The sequence below is a fragment of the Myotis myotis genome, unplaced genomic scaffold (genome assembly GCF_014108235.1).
Source record: "Myotis myotis isolate mMyoMyo1 unplaced genomic scaffold, mMyoMyo1.p scaffold_m19_p_16, whole genome shotgun sequence".
Taxonomy (NCBI): Eukaryota; Metazoa; Chordata; class Mammalia; order Chiroptera; family Vespertilionidae; genus Myotis; species Myotis myotis.
Window position 1 is genome coordinate 27,102,869 of NW_023416320.1, and position 23,284 is coordinate 27,126,152.

At 38.2% G+C, this 23,284-nt stretch overlaps 1 protein-coding gene across 8 annotated transcripts in view; it reads right to left on the minus strand.

The window, feature by feature from the left end:
• Window positions 1-23,284, minus strand: part of ATP6V1H (ATPase H+ transporting V1 subunit H) — a 79,187-nt gene that overhangs the window by 9,044 nt on the left and 46,859 nt on the right. For 5 of the 8 annotated variants that reach the window (XM_036338217.1, XM_036338215.1, XM_036338213.1 and 2 more), the window contains 2 exons: window positions 17,614-17,715; window positions 10,993-11,106 (listed from right to left, as the gene is read on the minus strand). In XM_036338217.1, the coding sequence (XP_036194110.1) occupies window positions 10,993-11,106; window positions 17,614-17,715 (216 nt within the window). Of the gene's footprint in view, window positions 1-6,257; window positions 6,349-10,992; window positions 11,107-17,613; window positions 17,716-23,284 lie in introns of all 8 variants that reach the window. The other 3 variants (XM_036338218.1, XM_036338214.1, XR_004972477.1) reach the window with 2 other exon arrangements.

A 23,284-nucleotide genomic window follows, 5' to 3' on the forward strand; every position in this document is an offset into this window, starting at 1 on the left:
TCCATTTCCATGGGATTAGTAGTGATGTCCCCCCTTTCATGATTGATATTAGGAATTTGTGTCTTCTTTTTTTTCCCTTAGTTAGCCTGGCTTGAGGCTTATATTATTGACTTTTTCAAAGAACCAACTTTTGGTTTCATTGATGTTCTCTATTGATTTCCCATTTTCACTTTGATTTCTTATTTTCTTTTGCTTACGTGAATGTAATTTGCTCTTCTTTTTCTCATTTCCAACACTGAAAATTTAGAGTATTGATTTTCAGGCTTTCTTCTTTACTAATATATGCATCCAATGCTATAAATTTCCCTCTAAGCATTGCTTTCACCCTACCCCACAAAATGAAAAGTTGTGCTTTCATTTTCATTTAATTAAAATATTTTTTCTTGAAATTTCTTCTTTGACCCATGTGCTACTTAAAAGTGTATTCTTTAATCCCCGCATGTTTTGGGATTTTCCAGTTACCTTTCTGTATTTATTTCTAGTTTAATTTCATTGTGGTCTGAGAGTGACATTGTTGTCACTTATTTCACTAAAAATAAGTACCTTGTTAAGAACAACAAAGTGCCCTGGTATATTTCAAAATGGTTCCTTTTCCCTACAACCTGCCAGAAGCCGAAGAGATTTTTCTCCAATATTTATTGTGAGGACCTGGTTTGGCTTCTGGAGCTAAATCTCACTCTATGATGGAGACCCCCTATAACTTGGTCCCGTTGGAGTTTTTAAGTCTCAGATTTGTCCACACTGAGCCTCCTGAATTTTGTAAATTACAGTTCAGGTTTTCCTACCCAGGCACTAGTTCCCACATTAGTTTCTGCTTGTGAGTCTCTGCTCCAATAAACCTTGACTCCCTATATCCACCTGTCCGACTCTCTAATTTCATAGGACAGTGGTTTACCTTGTGTCTTCCCTCTCTTATGGATCCAAGAAGAGTTGTTGATTTTTCAGTCTGTTCAGCTTTTTACTTGTTACAATGGAGTAGTGACTTCCAAGCTCCTTATATGCAGAACTGGAAACCAGAAGTCCCTTCTTTTCTTTTAAATGCTGGTTCCTGATCAGCAAGTAGTTACAACCCAAAGCAATCTACAAGGCAGAGTATGACCCCTAAATGACTGCATTACATACAAATCTAGTTACACAAGTGCAATGTGGGAGAAATGCCTGTGTTGTCATAAGGACTTTTAAGAATAGAGTTTATTTTATACAGGAGGCCAGGTGCACGAATTTGTGACCAGTGGGGTCCGTCAGCCTGGACTGCGGGATCAGGCCGAAACCCGCTCTCCAACATTCCCCAAGGGGTCCCAGATTGCGAGAGGGCACAGGCCAGGCTGAGGGACCCTGTTGGTGCACGATCGGGGCCAGGGAGGGATGTGGGAGATTGGCTAGCCAGGGAGGGACTGCAGGAGGGCTCCAGGGCGTGTCCAGCCATCTCACTCAGTTCCAATCAGCCAGACCCCAACAACAAGCTAACCTACCGGTCAGATCATCTGTCTCCTGGTGGTCAGTGCATGCCATAGCAACTGGTCAACTGATATTATACAGGATTAGTTATGAAGATAGTATGTAAGCAAAACCCACATTTAAGGCTTATGATTGGCTCCTTTTTCTAGAATTATACTTAGAATATAAGACTCTTAAATGAGGGAGGAGAGGGTGTCTAATTTATCTTTCTCCAGTTTTTAGCTCAGTGCCTGGCATATTAGAGGAGCTTGATAACTGTCAAATGAAAAGTAGTTGAAGAGTCCTACAGGGAAGGAACCTGAGAAAGGATACATTTTTCTCCTATGGGGAAATGTACTGAAACACCAGGAGAAACAAAGGTACCAGCAGTTAAAGGTACCAGCTGTTATATTGTTAGCAGAAACTATCCTACCAATCATTTCTTCTCTTGAATAAACGTATTATCTATACTATACTAGATATACACTGGTTTTAATGCAAGTATATGTATCCCAGTCATGTGGCATTTAAAATATGCTAGGTAACAGCTTACTACAAACTTAAATAAATCCAAACAGATGGCAGTAGAACTCCGATTTTTTTTCAAATATTATAATTCTGAAAGTTCCTCAGTATCCAGCAGTCCTAACATAATTTCCACCTGACAGCTCATCTATTATCTGTGGCCTGTTTTTTCTAATTCTTATCTATGCAGATGACTAGAAAGGCTGAGATATCAGTCCAAAACTAACAAAATAAAGTTTAACGACAAACAACATAGAAAATCTTGAGCAACAAGAAAATAGCCAGCAAGGTCAAAGTAAATTATGAACAGATGATAATATTATTTATCCCACTGAGAGACTAATCATCCAAGACTAGTTTTAGTAAATAAACAGGAGAGTAAAAAACAACAAACAAACAGGTAGAATGAGATGATTTGCTTTTATATGGTCCTTTGGAAAGAGATCTATGTTTCAAATTAAATGTTGATGATGTATCTAAAAGCAAAATATATGAACAACTTGGTCTAAAAAGCACTCATCACTGACAAGAAATTATTTGTCAGTGGAGGGAAAACAAGGTAAAACTTTTAATTAGCAATACGTAGATTAAAACAAAACTGTTTTAAACATTTTAGACCACAACTTATACTCAAAACTATGCCAAAGATAATTCAAGTTAAAAAAAGCAACAAAAAAGTTACCTATTTTTCCACAAATGAGAACACTTTCAGTAACGGTTAATATTTTATTCTGTAGACAAACCTTTACATTTTCTTTTATATATAATAATCAATCTGTTTACTTACCTATGATTTCTATTTTTCTAATTTAACATGATTTTAAGACAAAATAATTTCTACTACAAATTTTCTCCAAATTGGAGGTTCAATTTCCTGTTCTAAAGTTTCAGGAAACTAAATGGTTCGTATTTGTCAAACATAAAAAGACTAATCTTAGCCCTGGCCTGTTTGGCTCAGTGGATAGAGCGTTGGCCTGCGGACTGAAGAGTTCTGGGTTCAATTCTGATCAAGAACACATGCCCGGGTTGCAGGCTTGATCCCCACAAGGGGGCGTGCAGGAGGCAGCCACTCAATGATTCTCATCATTGATGTTTCTCTACCTTCATCTCTGAAATCAATAAAAAAAAAAAAAGACTATTCTTATAGCTCCAACTTTTAAAAAGTATATATTTAATAATTTAAATCCAAGGTACTTAAATTTTTTTCTATAGAGATAATAAATCAACAAGGTTCAAGTAAACCATGCTACCAAATTCTGAGTAGATACTATTTTACCATGCTACCAAGAGGAACTTCAGTATATTATTTAAAGAACAGAGAGGCCCAAACAACTAACATATTCTGCTATCACCCAACATAAACTGTATACTAGAAATTCTAAAGCATTAAAAAAATGAGAGGTATGAGAAACATTACTTCAAAGAGACTACAAATGATAAAAAGATGTGATGATAAATAATAAAACAAATAATTCCAAATAAAGGTACTTGGGAAAGGAAAAAAAGATCTTAAAATTGCCAGGTCATATATCATTGCTTATAAAAAAAAACCCAAAAACTTTTAAATAGATATTTAAATGTTTTAAACTACTATATTTAATATAAGTTATAGGAATCATTTTCTTGACTTCACCATTAAATGGGCATAACAAGCAAAGTGATTAACTGATAGAGAAATCACCCACATCACTTAAAAAGCCAAGACACCAAAATAAAATAAGCAAATAGTGTTAATCTGTAAAATTTAAAGGCTATGAAGAAAGCTATATTTACCTTATCGAAATACTTATAAATCATATTCTGTCTACTCCTTAAAAAACAAATGAGGAAGATGCTTAAGTCTTAGGAGTCAGGCAAAGTTTTCCTTAGAAGTCATTTTCTTAACATCGATGAAATGTCACTTTCCTTGTCAGTGGCAACAGAATCATCACTCTAAAGTCAGGAAATGGAGGTGGAAAGGTACCTCTTTCCATCGACAAAGATCCAGGAGCAGTAGGCCATGATTAAATGAAGCAAAAAGAAGGGACAGCCAGGCAATCAACCTACTGGGGCCAATCCATTAGCTCCCAGTGCAGGAAAGGAGTGTCTGATTGCTGGGCAAGAGCTACATATAGCCTGCTTTTCTGCACAAAAGCCAGGGTGTGGTAGGAACAAAAGGGATTTTTTTAAAATTAAATAATTCAGCCAACTTCAGACGTGGTAGCTGAAATCAGACAGAAATGGCAAGAACTTAGGGTGAAGAAGAAAAAGAATAACCGGGACAGTAAGCAATAAACACTGACAATGAAAACAGAGACGAGACAGAAGATGGGCTAGCTGCACAGCAATGCCAGCTGAATACCAAAGCTAAGCCCGACAAGGATCTTATAAAGAACTTTGACCGTACATGGGGGAGGACTACCAGCAACTGTACACCCATTAGGCCCCCAAGTATGCCTCAGGGAACAGCATGGTAGAGAAATACCAAATTTGCTTAGAAGCAAAACAATGGCTAGCGGTAAGGAGTAAAATGGCCATGGAAAGCTGCTGCTGCTGTTGCCATTCAGAAAGACTTTTATTCATGATTATATTTTAACTATTTTCAACTATGCAAAACCCAATTCAGGTATCTGTACATCTAAGAAGCTGATCCTAATCAAACAAAACCACAACATGAACTTGATCCACAGATACTTATACCTTAGTCACATGCACCAATGTCTGAAACCTGAATTTGGTATTTTATTTATCAAAGATTCTATTATCCATCAGTGGTTTTATTTTCTTTACTATAGAAATGCTCATTATCCACCTCCTCCAATGTTTATTTAGGCTGGTACTCTACCATAATCTAAAGCAGTGGTTCTCAACCTTCCTAATGCCGTGACCCTTTAATACAGTTCATGTTGTGGTGACCCCCAATTTCATTGTTACAAATTGAACATAATCAAAGCATAGTGATTAATCACAAAAACAATATGTAATTATATATGTGTTTTCCAATGGTCTTAGGTGACCCCTGTGAAAGGGTGATTCGACCGCCAAAGAAGTCGCGACCCACAGGTTGAGAACCGCTTATCTAAGGTTTATGTTATGCTGGCATTTCCAAATCAATTGTAACCAAGTGATACACAGTGTCCAGAAAAATAAGTAGTACAACCTCAAAACATCTCTAACTAGCAAAGCAGAAGCAACTTTAGACTGGGAGACCTGGAGATGCTTGACTAATAGTGAGACAACAGCTTTAAGAATTCCTTTTAACTTGGAATTGGTTTTAATATATTTTTTTAAATCATGTTATATTTGTGTGTGGCTTTTTTTCGTTGGTAGTGGTAGGTTTTTTGTAACTGTTTAATAGCTTTTTAATTTATTATATTGTATTTTTTTTTTTATTAAATAATCAAGTCCTAGCCGGTTTGGCTCAGTGGATAGAGCATCGGACTGCAGACCAAAGGGTCCAAGGTTTGATTTTGGTCAAGGGCATGTACCTTGGTTGCAGGCTCCTCCCCTGGTTGGGGCTTGTGCAGGAGGCAACCAATTGATGTGTTTCTCTCACATTGATGTTTCCCTCTCTTCCACTCTCTCTAAAAATCAATGGAAAAATATCCTCAGGTGAGGATTTAAAAAAAAAAAAGGAAGTACTTTCACCATAGCTGGTTTGGCTTCGTGGACAGAGTGTCGGCCTGCAGACTGAAGAGTCCTGGGTTTGATTCCGGTCAAGAGCACGTGCCCGGGTTGTAGGCTCGGTCCCCATTAATGTTTTTATATCTCTCTACCTTTCCCTTCCTCTCTAAAATCAATAAAAATATATCTTAAAAATAATAATAATAATTAAAAAATATGCCCTTAAAGACATTTTCAAAGGTTCCATCACTAAAAATGTCATAAGAATAAAGTGGGAAATTCCAGGTACTCAAAGAGAGAATTCAATTTTCCAAATTAATTCTGGAAAATGTTAAATCTAGAAGTGATTTATATGTTTATTTAAAATCATATGGAGTATTTTAGCACTAAAAGGTTAAAACTTACATTAGCGTTTTTTTTCTTCAATTCAGTTCATAAGTAACTATTTTAATCACTGTATTTATGACTGTGTACTAACAGAGTAACTCAAATATCCTAAGCAGATATAACCTCAGAGAGCAAAGCAGTATCACGCATACCCTTGGCTTGGTGAGTTCTTCTGTTACATTATTTACCTACAGATAAAATATCTAAAGAGGGTAATACTCTTAGCACTTATTATTCTGCTTGAAATAAGGGTGAAAAAGAACCCAGAAACAAATAGCAAGTTCTACATGAGATCCTCTACCTACAAAATTCAGTGTTTCTTTCCTGAAGTCTTGAGCTGTCCATATGCACATATTGCTGCTTCTGAATTACAAGCTGATTACATATAAAATCATTCTGTAGGAGAAAAATGGTGACATTTTATGATGTTAAATTAGAAAGGCTAAACTGAGGGCATATATAAAAGTTCTCTAGAATAAGTTGTCATTGTATATATATTCTGCCCAACTTATGACTATAAAAATCCAGCACTGCGAAAGAACAAGGGGCATGCCAGGGATGCACAGCGAGTACGGGAGGATCAGAGACTGGCATGTCGTTTAGGAGGGCTGTGAGGAGGAACGACCTGCTCCAGGCCTCCTGGACTGAAGAGGCGCCAGTGTGTGCCAGTTGTCCCCTAGCAACTCTATTCTGCTCATCCCCATTATTCCCCAACCAAATCAGTTAGGGTTATTTGTAATCCATTATTCCATGCAAATGCAGATGTCAAGGAGAAGGGGAGAAACTGGCTACTCTATGAAGACTTGTAATTTATGGAAATAATTTTGAAATTAATCATAAACTCGTAAAAAAATATGTCCACATCATATATAATTACATTCCACGTTATGTAAACCAGAAATAAATCTATCTCTATATTATCAAGAAACATATTTAACTCCTTAAAAAATAATCAAAATCAACATTCAAAGACAGACTAGTTCTATTTTAAAATTATCCAATTTATACTTAAAATGTAATTCTAAACTTATACTTAAAACAAAAATATTCCCTGTAGTAAAAAATAAATGTTTACTTTATATCTAAAATTATAATGTATTCTAATAAACAGATACTTTAGAAATAATAGATCAGATATCTAAAAATCATTTATGATAGAAAAGTAAAAGAAAATCAAAAGAATGTGCTAGAAATCTTTTCAGCACAGCTTAGGAGCAAACTAATGACTACAGATAACGAGCAAAACTGCCATGGAAAGCTGCTGCTGTTGTCATTCAGGCAGACTTTTATTTTGCTTTTGTCCATGATTATATTTTAACAATTTTCAACTAAAATATTGTCACTCATAAAAATTAATTTTAATTTAAGTCCAAACAAACAAATGTTAAGAAGACACAAAGTCAACTGTGTTTTCATGTTTTTATTTGGTGTGAAACATCTTAGAACCATATTTTAGGTAATTAAAGCCTCTATGTTAGGTAAGTAAAAGGCAGTCTTTACCAGCATGATTCAATAAGGACAACTTGGTTACCTGCATAAAGATTTTTATTCAAAATCTTTTCACATTTGTAGATCACATTGCAGAAGATTTACCTTCCAAATGGCATTCTATTTGGTCTCTTATTGACTGAAGGTTAAATAAATTGCTGTTACTTGAGCAATTTTCATTCTCTGGCACAAAGAGCCAAAAAATTATACATGTCACAACAAAATCTACAGGTCACATGTGAATGCGAATCTTTCTTTATGTGAAAATTCCTTTCTAAAGAAAGTATAAGAAAACACTGACACCAAGCCTGTTGATTAAAGGGGGTCTATTATAACTAAAACATTAAGTTAAGATAGCTTGGCACATAATTAGCAGGTAAGGATATTCTCTTATTAGCTAGTCAATGATAAACAGTGAATAAACCAGTTTCTGGCTATAAAGATGTTTACTTTTCCTTTTGTACACGTACATCAAAAAATATACTATGAGACTAAATCAAGTTCCTAAATTCAGGGGGGGAAATAATCAAATTTTAAATGTTTCACCTTCAATATATGATCATATAAAAAAAAATTCTCAAAAATGTTTCTCTACTAGCAAAGGGAAAAGGTCAACATCCTATTTCATACCTATCTTTTCTTTCATATAAGAAATACACATTTTTTAAAAAGCTAAACCCAACAATAAATGCTCCAAGAGAAATTAAAACAAGAATTATACTTCAGCAACCCTAATTTCAACAAATAAAAGTGTTTTTCACAGAAACTTTAGAAAAACACCTGGCAAACATAAGCTCATTGGCTGCAACAGCCTTGAATGCCAACATTCTTTAAACTAATTTCATGCTGGAGACATAAACCAAGAGAGATAAAATTACTAAATAATTCATTTATGTTGAAAAATGTGCTTTGGTGCAAGGAACAACACTCAACCAACTGGAGAACATTATGCTAAGTGAAATAAGCCAGTCAGAGAAAGACAAGGACCACATGATCTCACTCATTTGTGAAATTTAATGAGCAAACTAAACTACCAAGGAAATAGAGACAGACTCATAGATAGAGAGCAGGCATACGCTGCGGGGGGAGGGCAGGAGGGACTCGAAGGCAGAGTGGAGGGATTGAGCAAAAAAGAAAAAAAGAGAGAGAACTCATGGACATGGACAACAGTGTGGGGATTGCAGGGTGAGGGGTGTGGAGGTGGAAGAGGACATAGAAGGGATAAATGGTGATGGAAAAAATAAAAAAGGAAAATGTGGCTTGGGTTGAAGCGAAAAAAAGTGGGGAAACCCAGTGGGTTATTCCATATTTTACTGACAGACTTGCAAGGATTTTCCTCCTGCTGAACAGATAAAAACTACTTTGAGTGCCTTCTGCTGATCCCATTCTTTTTGCATTGAGGTTATGAACAAAGTAAAAATGTTTTCAGCCCACCAAATGTTGCCAGCGCTAGCTCTGAAATCTATCCTAAATCCATCTACCTCCTTACTTTTATAGCTGTGGTCCAAGCTACCAACCATCTCTAGTCTAGACCACAATGAGAACTTACAGAAACAGTCTTCTTCCTTTTACACTTACCCCTGTGCAATCCATTCTCCACAGAGTAGCCTAAACAATCTTTTTAAAACACAAATCAATCCTTGTCATTTCCCTGTTTTAAAAAATTTCTCAATGGCTTTCATCTCATCTTATAAGAGTCAAATGCAGCCTATGCAATTGGATGTCTGCCAAACTCTCCTTGCCCACTTTTTTCACGCTGGCCTCATTCCATTCTTCAAGTTAGTGTTTCTCAACCTTGGCACCACCGGTACACTGGGCAAGACAGTTGTTCATTGTGGGAACTACCTGCATTGTAGGATGTTTAGCAGCATCCCTCGCCTCTACCCACTAGGTGCCTGTAGCACCATCACCCCCAGTTGTCACATAACAATATGTTTCCAGACATTTCTTTTAAAGAAGCCAAGCTCATTCCTGCTCCTGGTCTTTTACCCTCTCATTCCCTCTATGTGAAATAATTACCCCCAATACTTGAGCTCTATGACTGGTTCCTTTCATTCTTATCTCAACTTAGCTGTGCTGGTCTACTCAGAGAGGCCAGCTCTAATCATCCTACATAAAGTTGTGCCCACTTCCATCATAGCTACAGCCCAACACTTAATAGAGTACAGAGTAAGTGCTCAAAACATAGTCACTGAGAAAATACATAAATGTCAGTATTTATGAGAAAATGCTTAAGTGGTAAGATGATAATAGTTATGTATAATGCCACAACAGCACCTGGATATTCTCCTATACTGTATTTGCTTCATCTTTCAAATGTATACTAGTACAGTGGGGCCTTGACTTACGAGTGTCCCGACTAACAAGTTTTTCGAGATACAAGCCGTCTCTCGGCCGATTTTTTGCTTTGATTGCGAGCTAAAATTCGGGTTACGAGCCAGCTTTAGATACCCCACCGCTAGTTGGCGCAGCAAACGTCACAGTGAATGCCACAACATCAGCCCAGCATCACGTGTCTCACTCATTCACTTTAAGATTTGACATACGAGTAATTTGAGTTACGAGCTCCGTCACCGAACGAATTAAAGTCGTAAGTCAAGGCCCCACTGTACATCCTAATGCACCATTAATTCTTTCTGGTAATATTATTGTCAGTTATAGGGAATGTACATTTGCTCATTGTGCATTAACAAAAATAGTCCAAGGCCAGAGCATGCTTCCACAGAGTGGGAACAGAGAGGCATTTGAACTGTTCAGAAGATGTTATGCTGCTGAAAGCACTGAACATCCAACTTCCGGCTAAAAATAGCCATGACAAAGGATCCTGGTTTGTTCCATCATGTACATAAATGGCTCACCATTTTTATCTAAGCAGTCACTTTTTCATTTATCTTGTTTTAAGTGGACACACAAAGGTCAATACTTTCAATTTTTTTTTTAATGACAGAAAAACATGACTTCAGTTATTTCAAAAGCAAACAGCTATAATGAATAAAAAGGAAATGTGAGAGTTAAATCTTAATCACTTTGTGTTTTTGTGTGAACTAGTAAAATCCAGTCAGGTGAACCCTATGCTGAGTAATTAAACCTGGCAAAATTGTAGTCTCTGATCAGAATAGTTCAACTGGATTTCATTAATTCTATAAAGGTTGGTTCACTCATGTCACAGGGGGCCTTTTATTACTTCTGGAGATGTGTTTGATACCAGCACTTTGAATACATATACATTTCTTCGGAAAATTAATACAGTTTTTAAAAAATTATGTCATTGCTCTGAACTGCTAAAATATATTTCAAGATATTTAAAATAATAAACACACAATGCAGTGTACAGATGATGTGTTGTGGAACTGTGCACCTGACACCTGTATAATATTGTTAACCAGTGTCATCCCAATAAATTCAATAAAAAGGGAAAAAAAATTTTAAAAATTTAAATATAAATATCACTGATTTTAAAAACTATCATTCATCAGAACAATTACATAAGAACTTCTGGACAAGTGAGACCTCGCAGACCAGTGTGTGAGTAGGAGGAGAACCGGCACATACCAGTTGTGCACCATGAGTTTCTGCACAGCCAGGAGAGCGTTGTAGCGAACCTGCTGGTCTTCGTGGTGCATGTGGTTCATCACCAGCTGCTTCCCACCAAGCTGCTCAATGACCCTGCGGAATAGAAGCCACTTTGTGAAGAGATACTGCAATTACTTTCAAACTCATGCTGTTAGTCAGCAGAAAGCCCAAATCCCTAGGAAAGTTACAATACACATAAGTAAACCAACACATGCCTTTTTTCAATCATTTTCTCCAAATCATAGTTTTAAGGCATTCAAATATTTCTTTTGAATTTCTAAGAATAAATCTAATTGCTATTCTCCTTTCCCAATCCAGGCAAGTTTCACCTACCTGAATATCTCACATAATATTCCCGGTTATAGTTTTCTAGGTAGTTGAGTATCAACTTCTTTATTTTTAGTATTTCTGGCCTGCTTAAAATCAATATATTGAATATAATCTAATATCCATAATAATATCAATCAATATTAAGGTCACCAGTGGCTGTGCTGTGAGACAGATATGGGCTCAAGTACATATTCCAGGGAACACAGAGTTAAAAGCACCCAGTAGAAGCCATGTTAATTTCCTGAAAAGGACTACTGATTTTTAAGATATCTGCTCTTTCTTGTAACAATGGGATCTACCACATGACCTCCTGGGCAGTGAACCAGAGGAGGAAAATTCCTCTTGTCAAGAGCACCGTGATGACTGACAACCAGCATTGCTTTCTATCACTGCACCTGACACCCTAAAAACTCCAGTTACCACAGATGTAAAAGTGAAGTGATTATGGTTATTTCTTTCATGAATGGAAAGAGATTCTCTGTTCCTCTGCAAGGACGTGGCTGTGGATAGAGCTGTAGTGTCTCTTAACTCCAGCACAGCAGTGTGGAGTCTCCAGTCTGTAGTGCCCAGTGGGAGATATAACTATTACATAGCCAGTGACAAGTGACAGTAATAGGGCTTTGGTAGTTTAAGACAACCTCACAGACGGATGGATGGGGATCAAAGATGAGAGAGAGGCTTTTATGTTTATATCTTTTTATACCTTATTTTTTAAATCATCCTTTTTTAATGTACTGAATTGAGGGGGGGAAAGTACAGTATAATTATTACCAAACATTAATTGAGTGCTTGTTATGTGCCAGGTACTGTGCTTTAAAACATTACTTTAATACGTATATCAGCTCTGCTCTCTATCAGATATGTTACATTAGGGGAGCCATTTAACCATGTAAATGCCTTCTTGCCACATGAGAATAACAAGAATGCCTCCTTTATGGCGCTGCTGTGAAGACTAAGGACATAAAGCCCATGTCTACTGCCATGAGGAGGAGGAGGAGGAGGATACAGGGGCTGCTCCCCTTCAACCCAGTCCAAGTGACCTTCCAAAAATCTGCATTATCACTTGTTCTGCATAAAACGCTGGCTGACAAGGCCCTTCACAGTCTGACTTGGGACCTTCTCTCGCTTCATAGAGCCCGGGCCTACACCCTGGACTCTGTGCACTGACTCCACTGGCCCCCTTTCGGGTCCTCCAGCCACAGAGTTTTGGAAAACACTGTCTTCTGTTCCTGAAGCTGTCCCACTCCTCTTCATGTAGTTTTCAACTAGAGGCATGGAAAGATTATCGTCACTGGATAAATTTTAAAGGGACTATGAGGAATAAACACAAAGTCATTAAGTCACTCTAAATTTTTTTAATCCTCACCCGAGGATATGTTTTTATTGATTTTTAGAGAGAGAGGTAGAGAAAGGGAGAGAGAGAGAAACATCTATCAGTTGCTTCCCCGTACATGCCTGACTAGGGATCAAACCCATGACCTGGGTATGTGCCCTGACCGGGAATCGAGCTTTCGGTGCATAGGACAATGAACCAACTGAGCCACACTAGCCAGGGCCATAAAGTCATTCTTATTTCACCACAAACTGCTTATTCAACTGACCGTGTTCATGTGTATGAGCTACTTTGAGGGGTTGGCAGGACTGGCTTCTTACCTTTCCTCTTTAGCTTAACATCCCTGTCTCCCCCTGCCCTTGCTTACTCCTCCAGGGTGGACCTCTGTAATTGGGGAGTTTGGAAAAAGGAATCCACAGCACAGATACACCCCCTCCTTGCTCTTCCATGTCAGTCCAGTGTTCCCTGGGATTAATGGGTTAGTCCAATTCTGAGTTCAGTATTAGGAAGGCCATCTGTGTATTGTACATATACCACGTTTTTCAATATTGGCTTTATCAGTAAGATTTCTACTTTGGCCTCCATTTGTTATCTCCTTTGACATGTTTCTCAAATAATTTAGAATTTAGGCAGGCAGGCAGGAGGGGCATTATTTATTGGGCCCCTTCTGGACACCTCCAACACATGGAGATACAGTTGATTCTCATTATCCACAGTAGTTATATTCTATACAGTCATCACTAACAATGATTTAGTTAATACTAAAATCCTAGGGGAAATCCAAGGTTAGGTTCCTCCAAGCCTCTGGTCACAACACTGCCATTAACCTATCAATACATAACCTTGTTTTATGTGTGTCTGTGTAAAGACAACTTACTTTATATATTATTAATTCATTAGCACTGAACTCATAGCCAACAGCACCATAACTCATGCCTGAAGGAAGCTTATCTAATACACATATTTTCTCTGTAAGGCATATCACAGCCTTCTTCTGCTGAGGACTCTACACAGCACTTCAGCCCTTGGCTCAGAGTTAGTGAAACAGTGAAATCACCAACAAAGTGCACAAAAATACAAAAACCATGACACTAAACAGACCACATAAGGAATACTTGTTTACAGTACAAAGCTAAAACAAGAAGGCAGAGTATCGCCTTGTTTGCCTTCAGCTGGGAATGTGTGAATCAGGTGACTCAAATTTTGCTCTGTACACGTCCACCAACAATTGTGAAAGCATGAAGTATTGATTTGGGGGTTAGAAAAGAAATTTTAAAAAAGTAGGCAAATTCACAAATCTAGAATTCATAAATAATGAGGATCAACTGTATATGAATCAGTATAATCTCAGAAAGGTACCATTTTAGTGAAACTAAAAAACACAGAGATCACACACCATTGATGATGACGATGACAGCAATTTTTTTACTTGTTGGGCAAATGCTAAATGCTTCCTATATTTTCTCGCATGAAATCTTCACAACAAATGTACTGCCTATCCCTCTAGAAAGTCATGGTTTTTGACATTTTAAACCCTTGCCCCTTGTATCTGGTCATATTAACACCAGCCAAGAAAATTTTAAAAATTTGCTTTTAATAATTTATTACTATATTTATTTACTACACATTCATTTTTAAACTATACATATTACTGTCCTCCACCCAAGATTCCAGTGGGTGTCAAAGAGGAATAAACAATCTCCACTCCACTGAAACACATTGCTATAAAAATAAAGACATTCCCCCCTTCTAAATTTAAGATTCAAATGAACCACCAATTACTTTCAGATTATACAGATGTCCAAAATCATAAATGCTTGAAAAAGTGATGAAAAAGAATCTTTCCAGTTGGCAGATTAAGACAAGATATCATTAAAAAGGCCAGATATTTAGGTAATTTAATTTAGAGCTGCATTCTAGTACTTTAATAGCCACTGCCTAATAGAAAAAACCTTGCTAAACATATTTCAAAACAAATCAAGTCAATAACATGTTAAGCTTTAAAGACTTGTAATATTATAATACACTATTAACAAGCTCAACACTGGTAATAACATTTAAAGAATGTACCAGCTGGTGAAACAGAGAAACGTAATTTTAGAGTAAATTCTTCAGATATTCTAAAAAGCACAGCACTAATTTTTTTTGTTGTAAATGTCTTTTTCCCTATTAATATGGTTCTATAATATGATATAAAATATAGTTTAATATCAGGTAGGTAGCAAAATCTTGGCCATTTCTCATAGCAATATTTTTTCTTATACAGTGCCTTGGGCAAGGGAAGCAAAAGAAAAAATAAACAATTGAGACTACACCTAAAAAGTTTTGCACAATAAAGGAAACCATCAACAAAATGAAAATAAACCCACTGATGGGAGAACATATCTGCCAATGATACATCAGATAAGGGGTTAATATTCAAAATTTATAAAGAACTTATGCAAGTCAACACCAAAAGAAAAAAAAAAAGATCCAATTAAAAAATGGGCAAAGGACCTGAATAGACTTCTCTAAAGACGACATATGAAAAAATGCTCAATGTCACTAATTATCAATGAAATGCAAATATTAAATACAATGAGATATCACCTCACACCTGTCAGAATGGTTATCATCAATAAATCAACAAACGAAAGTGCTGGCAAGGATGTGCAGAAAAGAGAACCCTCGTGAACTACTGGGAATGCAGACTGTGCAGCCACTGTGGAAAACAATATGGAGTTTCCTCAAAAAATTAAAAATGGAAGTACATTTTAACCCAGCAATCTCACTTCTGGAAATATATCCTAAGAAAACTGAAACACCAATCAGAAAGAATATATGCACCCCTATGTTCACTGAGCATTATTTATAACCGGAGGCCTGGTGCACGAAATTTGTGCACTTGGGGGGGGGGGGCACCCTCAGCCCGGCCTGTGCCCTCTTGCAGTCCAGGAGCCCTCAGGGGATGTCTGACTGATGGCGGGGAGTGGGTCTAAGCCGTCAGTTGGACATCTGTAGCACTGCCATGGAGGTGGAAGAGGCTCCCGCCACCGCCACTGCGCTTGCCAGCTGTGAGCCTGGCTCAGGGCTTCTGGCTGAGCAGCACTCTCCCTGTGGGAGTGCACTGACCACCAGGGGGAAGCTCCTGCATCTGCCCCCAGCACATCATAGCAGCCAGTCGTTCAGCCGTTCGGTCAATTTGCATATTAGCCTTTTATTATAAAGGATAACCAAGATCTGGAAACAGTCCAAGTGTCCATCAGTAAATAAAAAGCTGTGGTGCATTTACATAGTGGAATACTACTACTTGGCCTTAATAATAGAAGAAAATCTTATAGCTTTTGCGACAACACGGATAAACCTGGAAATTATTATGCTAAGTAAAATAAGCCAGTCAGAGAATGACAAATACCATAAGATTTCACTTATATGTGGAATCTAATCAACAAAATAATTTAACAAACAAAATAGAAATAAAAGCATAGATAACAGACTGACAGCAAATTCTGCTTCAGGTGAACTGTCATAATTTTTTGGAATCCATCAATATAAGGCAGCCTGAGCTACAACAAATCAGATATTTTTAAAAAACAAGGTAAAGGTAAAAAATAATAGGCTGCATGGACACTTTGGGAGAAAAGGTAATTTCTCTGCTTGAAGGAATACCTCTCCATCTAGTCATTGACATGATGTTAGATGATCCTATATAATAAAAGCCTAATATGCAAATTGACCAAACAGCGGAACGACCGGTCGCTATGACACGCACTGACCACCAGGGGACAGACGCTCAATGCAGGAGCTGCCCCCAGCCCACAGGCCGCAGGCCAGCCAAGGCGGGTGCCAGCGGGGCTCCCAAATCACCCCGCTGGTCACCCCACAGATTGACTCTGATGGCTGGCCAGGCTTAGGGACACTACCCATGCATGAATTTCGTGCACTGGGCCTCCAGTGTTTAAATATTTATACACAATAAGGACAAAGCAGTCATGAAGTAATTATGGAATGTGAAAGTCTGCAACTACAATGGTGGCTCTGCCAATTTTCCCTCACATTCTAAGATGTTCTGGGTTTATGTGATAATTTTTTATGATAAACAAGATAAAGATGTCTTCCTTATATATAGCTTTAATGAATATAAAATATTAACATCAATAATAATAAAACTAGCTAATACTTATTGAGAACTTACTATGTACCAACAGCACTGTTCTAATCACTGTATTTAGATTAACTCATTTAATCTTCATATCACCCTCCTCAGAAAGGAATATGATTATCATCCCAATTTTATAAATTAGGAAACCAATTAGCAAGTGGAAAAGGAAAAATTCAAACCAAGGTACTTTTCCAAACAACACAAAACAGCCCTTTGTCCAATTTAATGCCTTATCCCTTCTATTGGCACCTTGATCTCTTATTTTTCAAAAGAAAAAAAATCCTATCTTTTCATTGTTAATGAAGCTAAGTGATTTTAAATTGAGGTCAGCCTCACCTCCTCTGTAAAACCTTACCTGTCTCCTCCCACATGAAATTTCTTTAATACTTTTAAATACATACATTAATTCCATTATCATACATCTCCTATAACTTTTCTTTCAGGTGTTATATTTCCTTTTATACTTTAAACCTGCTGAGTTCAAAGTTAGTATAAACAGTAATTGAAAAATAACCATAGCTCATAAAATAGCTATTGAATTAAATCATATAAACCAAAGAAAATCTTCAATATGAAATTTCTGTGATCTCTATTGGCTACTACACTATAGTAGTATACAGGTGTACTTATATTTTTATACTACCCATTTTAATTAGGTTTATCATAATTCCCAGTATTATGGTAATCTTGACTCCGTTAATTCCTCTGCTAAACTACCCTATTTTAGACAAGTACATTAGGATTCTATGTTGACTGTTTCTGAAAACCCAAAAGATATTAATGGCTTGTCTGTTACCGTTTGCCCCGTGGATAATGCCGCACATATTCCCCAACATCATGAGCAGCAACAGCTAAGACTTGTGGATCATCTGATACTTCCAGAAGTTTTGTCAAAATTCTGAAATAAATTTAATGCAAAAAGGTATCAATTTTTGATTCTTCTATAGAGCACAACAGAGCACAGGTATAACAAGGATATCTTCCCAAAAATAAACATTTTTTTCAAAATATGTATGAATCTATGAAGCTTGCTTACTAAGTTTCTGAAGCATCACTTAAGACTGTGGCTCAAGGTTTCTCTGCCTACCTTTTTCTATCACATGTCAACCTGTCAAATAGCTAAACTGTATAAACAACAGGAAGTGCTGATAAAGAACCTTTTGTCAATCCAGGAATCATTTCATTTTAAAGTAATTCCACACTTCTTCTAGGCTAAGTGGGCAATCTGCATTTCCAAAAACTGCATCTCCTCTCAGTTTTAATTTATATGGCTTTCTTAAATTACTTCCTTTATCTTTGTATGACCCTTTGTGATTTTTCCGAATAACCAGAAACAATGGCATGTGGCACTATAGTCTTATTCTATGCTAATGTGATGAGAAATTTGAAGTTGTTGCTTGTATTTAGTTTTCATTCCCTTAAAGTATCTGCATGGGGATGATTGACAGGAGGGTCATACTCATGCTGTCCTTCATACTAGCTGATAAAATAGGTACAGATGGAGAGGAGTAAGTAAGTCTTACTCCTTAAGAGTAAGAGAGGAGAAAGGAATGAGCATTTACTATACACATGCATGTTCCAAACTCTGTGTAAATCATATTCCTCACAGCAATCCACAAATGAGGAAATGAGAGCCAGAGAAGTTAGGTAATCTGCTAAGGACACAGCAAATGTTGAAACTGAGATGTGAACTATTACTTGCTGACTCTAGCCCACACAAAGCACAAGCACACCCTGGTGGCAGTTCATTCAGCCCAAGCACAGGAAAACCCACTGGGGAAAAGCAAGAAATACATTCAATCACCCACACATTTATATTTTTTAAATTTCAAACTATGTTCTTTTTAAAAGGCCAACTTGCAAATTATTCTGAAATTAAGTTTAATTCAACTGAAACAACTCAAATGATTTCAAAAGATTAAATTATTTCAATGACATTTTACTTTGACATTTTATTAAGAAATTACTTTATGAAACAGTAAGAAAATATTATTAATATGGGAGTCTTTAAAAGCATAACAGAATATTTGTTCTGAATACCTTAAACCAGAGGTAAGCAAATTAGAGCTGAAGTCCAAACTCAGCAGCCACCGTTTTTATAAATAAAGTTTTATGGGAACACAGCCACACTCGTTAGTTTGCTCACTGTCCATGTCTATTTTGGCATCAGGAGGACAGAGCTGAGTAGCTGGTGACAGAGTCTGATTTCCCAGTTAGTCTGGAAGAAGGTGTGGAATTATTTCATAATGATAACAGGTTCTTTGTCAGTGCTTCCTGTTATTTATAGAGTTAGCTATATGACAGGCTCAGGTGATGATAGAAAACGGTAGGCAGAGAAACCTTGAGCCAGTTTTAAAAAGCTGAATTACAGACCCAACCCTAGACTTACTTAGAATCTGCATTTTAATGAGATCTCCATAAACATTTAAAAGCATACTCTGAGAATCGTCAATAAACATGTCCAGGAAAATAAGTTAAAAAAAAAAAAAAGATTCTTGTGGTAAGCAAAGAGAAAGCTTTCTCTAATTTATCCCTGAACACAGCTGTTACATCAACAATGGAATCATCACAACCCAAATCTGTATCACCACATCGACCTCAAGCCAAGATTCTGTCAGTCACTCCAATGGGATCAACACAGCAATATATCACAGCTTTGGAATTAGGTCAAATGTGAATGTTGACTCTGATATTTTCTAGAAATGTAATCGTGAAAAGTGTCTATACAAATCCAAAATAGAATTCACATTATTATTCTAACTCATCACTCGCAATTTTTGCTCTTGTTCTCTTTCACAATATTTTTCCTCAATTTTACAAACTTGTTCCCTCAGCTTTTGTTTTTCTCTTAATTATAATCTATTTAAAAAGAAGAAGAAAAAAAGAAGATAAAAAATATGAATATGCCTAGCTGGCATGGCTTAGTGGTTGAGCATAAACTTATGAACCAGGAGGTCACAGTTCGATTCCTGGTCAGGGCACATGCCCAGGTTGTGGGCCTGATCCCCAGTGTGCCCGTGTAGGAGGCAGCTGATCAATGATTCTCTCTCATCACTGATGTTTCTATCTCTCTCTCCCTCTCCCTTCCTCTCTGAAATCAATAAAAATATATTTTTTAAAAATATGAACAATAAAATGGTAATAAATACACATCTATCAATAATTGAATCTAAAAATCAAAATAAACGAACAAGGAATCTAATGAACCAAATAAACTGATGAGTAAAATAGAACCAGAGGCATGGAAGCATGGAACAGACTGACAAATCTCAGAGGAAAGTGGGGAGGGAGGGGCGGGAAGAGATAAACCAAAGAATTTACATTCATATATGCATTACCTAAGGACACAGACAATAGAGTGATGAAGGCCTGGGCTGGGGTGGGAACCGGGTGGAGGGAACAATGGGAGGAAAAATGAGGGGGACCTCTGTAATACTCTCAACAATAAAAAAAAAAAATTAATTATACACTGCATGGTTTTTTTGTATTTCAGAATATTTCCTTATTCAAATTACATACTTATTTCAAAATTATAACAGACAAGATTAGAAAGCATTTTCTGAAAACTATTACACGCAAGAGTGATAAAGGCAAAAATTAACTTATATCACATACTTGCTAAGTTTGGAATTACCTGAAAAATAGGTTAGAGCCTGACATAGCGCAGTTCTCCACAGATAAAATGAAGTACTGTGTTTTTTAATAGCAGAATAAAATAAAGATTCCATCTGTACCTATTTTATCAGCTAGTTTGAAGGGCAGCATAAGTATGACCCTCCTATCAATCATCCCCATGCAGATACTTTAAGGGAATGAAAACTAAATACAAGCAACAACTTCAAATTTCTCATCACATTAGCATAGAATAAAACTATAGTGCCACATGCCATTGTTTCTGGTTATTCAGAAAAATCACAAAGGGTCATACAAAGATAAAGGAAGTAATTTAAGAAAGCCATATAAATTAAAACTAATGTTAGAAAACAAAACATGCACTTCAAAAGGCTCTTTAAGTTTGTCACAACAAAAATGCATGTAGTGCTTCAATAATACTTTGTAAAAAGCTCCTTCCATTTGAGCTCATTTTGTTGTTGAAAACTCAAAGTGGCATGCTGAAAGGATAATTCACTCCTTCTACCTATTCTCCATCAGTCCTCCAACATCTACCATTCATTCACTTTGGCTTGCCACACTTTAAGTAAAAATTTATTATTTGGAGTAATTCACAGAAAATAAAGTGTAAACAAAAGAAATACTCATAATATGCACATCCATAGAAACAGAAAGTAAATAAGTGGTTGCTTAGGGTTGAGTGGATGGGTTAATAGAGAGGTTAGAGCTAAAGAATATGAGGTTTCTTTTGAAGTGATGAAAATGTTCTAAAATTGATTGTGTTAATGATTATGTACATTGTGAATATACTAAAAACTACTGATTTCTATACTTCAAGTGTGTGAATTGTGTGGTATGTGACATATCCTATATAATAAAAGGGTAATATGCAAATTGACCCTAACAGCAGAATGACTAGGAATGACTGGTCACTATGACACACACTGACCACCAGGGGGCAGATGCTCAATGCAGGAGCTGCCCCCTGGTGGTCAGTGCGCTCCCACAGGAGGAGCTCTGCTCAGCCACAAGCCAGGCTGATGGCTGCCAGCACAGCGGTGGTGGCAGGAGCCTCTCCTGCCTCCTCAGCAGCACTAAGGATGTCCTACTGCAACTTAGGCCTGCTCCCTGCTGGCAAGTGGACATCCCCCGAGGGCTGCCGTGCTACCAGAGGGATGTCTGACTGCCAGCTTAGCCCTGATCTCCCAGGGAGCGGGCCTAAGCCAGCAGGTGGACATCTCTCGAGGGGTCCCAGACTGCGAGAGGGCACATGCCGGGCTAAGAGACCCCCCGAAGTGCACAAATTTTTGTGCACTGGGCCTCTAGTCTATATATATAAAACCCTAATATGCAAATAGACCAAACAGCGGAACAACCGAACTGGTTGCTATGATGTGTGCTGACCACCAGGGGGCACACACAGAACATGGCGGGTGTCGGCCATGGCAGGATGGTGGAGCAGTTGAGTGGGGGCACCAGACCAAGGCAGGGCACCGGTCGCTGTCATTAGGGCGAGCCTCTGGTGGTTACTGAAAATTCTTTGCTCCTGCGTGCTGCAGTCATGCCCAGCACTCGCACCTGCTGCTGGCACCCAGCACCAGTCCTAATCACTCAGTGCTATCAGCGGGTGCAGCAGCAGCTGCCAGCCCCAACTGCCCCTGAGGGCTTCTCTACCTCCCCCTGCTCCTGAGGGGCAATCAGGGCAGCAGCACTCCTGGCACCAGCTGGCAGCGTTGGCCCAGCTTGCACCCACTGCTGGCACTGGCCCCAATTGCTCCACACTGTCAGCAGGTGCAAGCAGGGCCGGCGCCATCTGTGCGTGGGAACGGCAGCAGCGGGAGCAGGGGCTGTTGGCTGACACGGGACCCAGGGGCCATGGCGGGAGGGGCCAGGTGGGGGCATGGAGGATGGGCCAAGACCTACCCCTATGCCCACCGCAGCCTCGCAGCCCAGAGTTCCTTTCAAGGTGCACAAATTCATGCACTGGATCCCCAGTATCTCAATAAAAAAGAAAGAGTGGGGGCAGGAAAAAAAGGCAAACACTTACACATCTTATTACAAGAAAGGGAACCCTCAAAGCTGTGGGGAAAATGTTACTTTCAATAAAAAGTGCTGGTTCAATCAGATATCCCTGTAATGAAAAAAAAAGAATCTTGACCCCTACTTTATACTTTACTCAAAAAGCAATTCCATATCAAATGGAAATCTAAATATGAGAGGTTAAACAACGAAGCTTCTATCAGATAACACAGAAATATATCTCCATGGAGAAACTAAGATGGCGGCATAGATAAACACCAGGAAATTGCTGCCTCCCACAACAACTTCAAAAAAAACAACATAAAGACAAAATGGACATCATCCAGAACTACAGGAAAGCTGGCTGAGTGGAAATTCTACAACTAGAAGGGAAAAAAAAGCACACTGAGAGCCAGAGGAGCTGCGGAAGTAAAGTGCAGAGGTATGGAGGCTCGCGCGCGCGCGGAAAGGGGCTGGCACCTGAGGACGCGGCTGTCTTTTTGAATCGGGAGGGAGTCACAAACTCCCAACTGCTCTGAACTCCGGTTCCGGGAAGTCTCTGGGGACCCAGGACTCATACGGGGAGAAACTGGACTGTCTGGCAGCGGGCAGAACTCGGAACTCGAGGGCGGCTTTCCCTCAGAGGTGCTTGCAGCAATTACCAGGACACTGAGACGCGGGGCCCCTTAGGGCAGGGCTGAGAATCCGCCATAGCTGCTTGCTCCGCCCTTTGATTCCCTGAGACCCCGCCCCACCCAGGCTGCTGCAGAGGCTTTTGCATATGAATGCCCCGGCCCTTTGCAACCTGAAAATTACCTAACTGCAGCTGGGCCAGA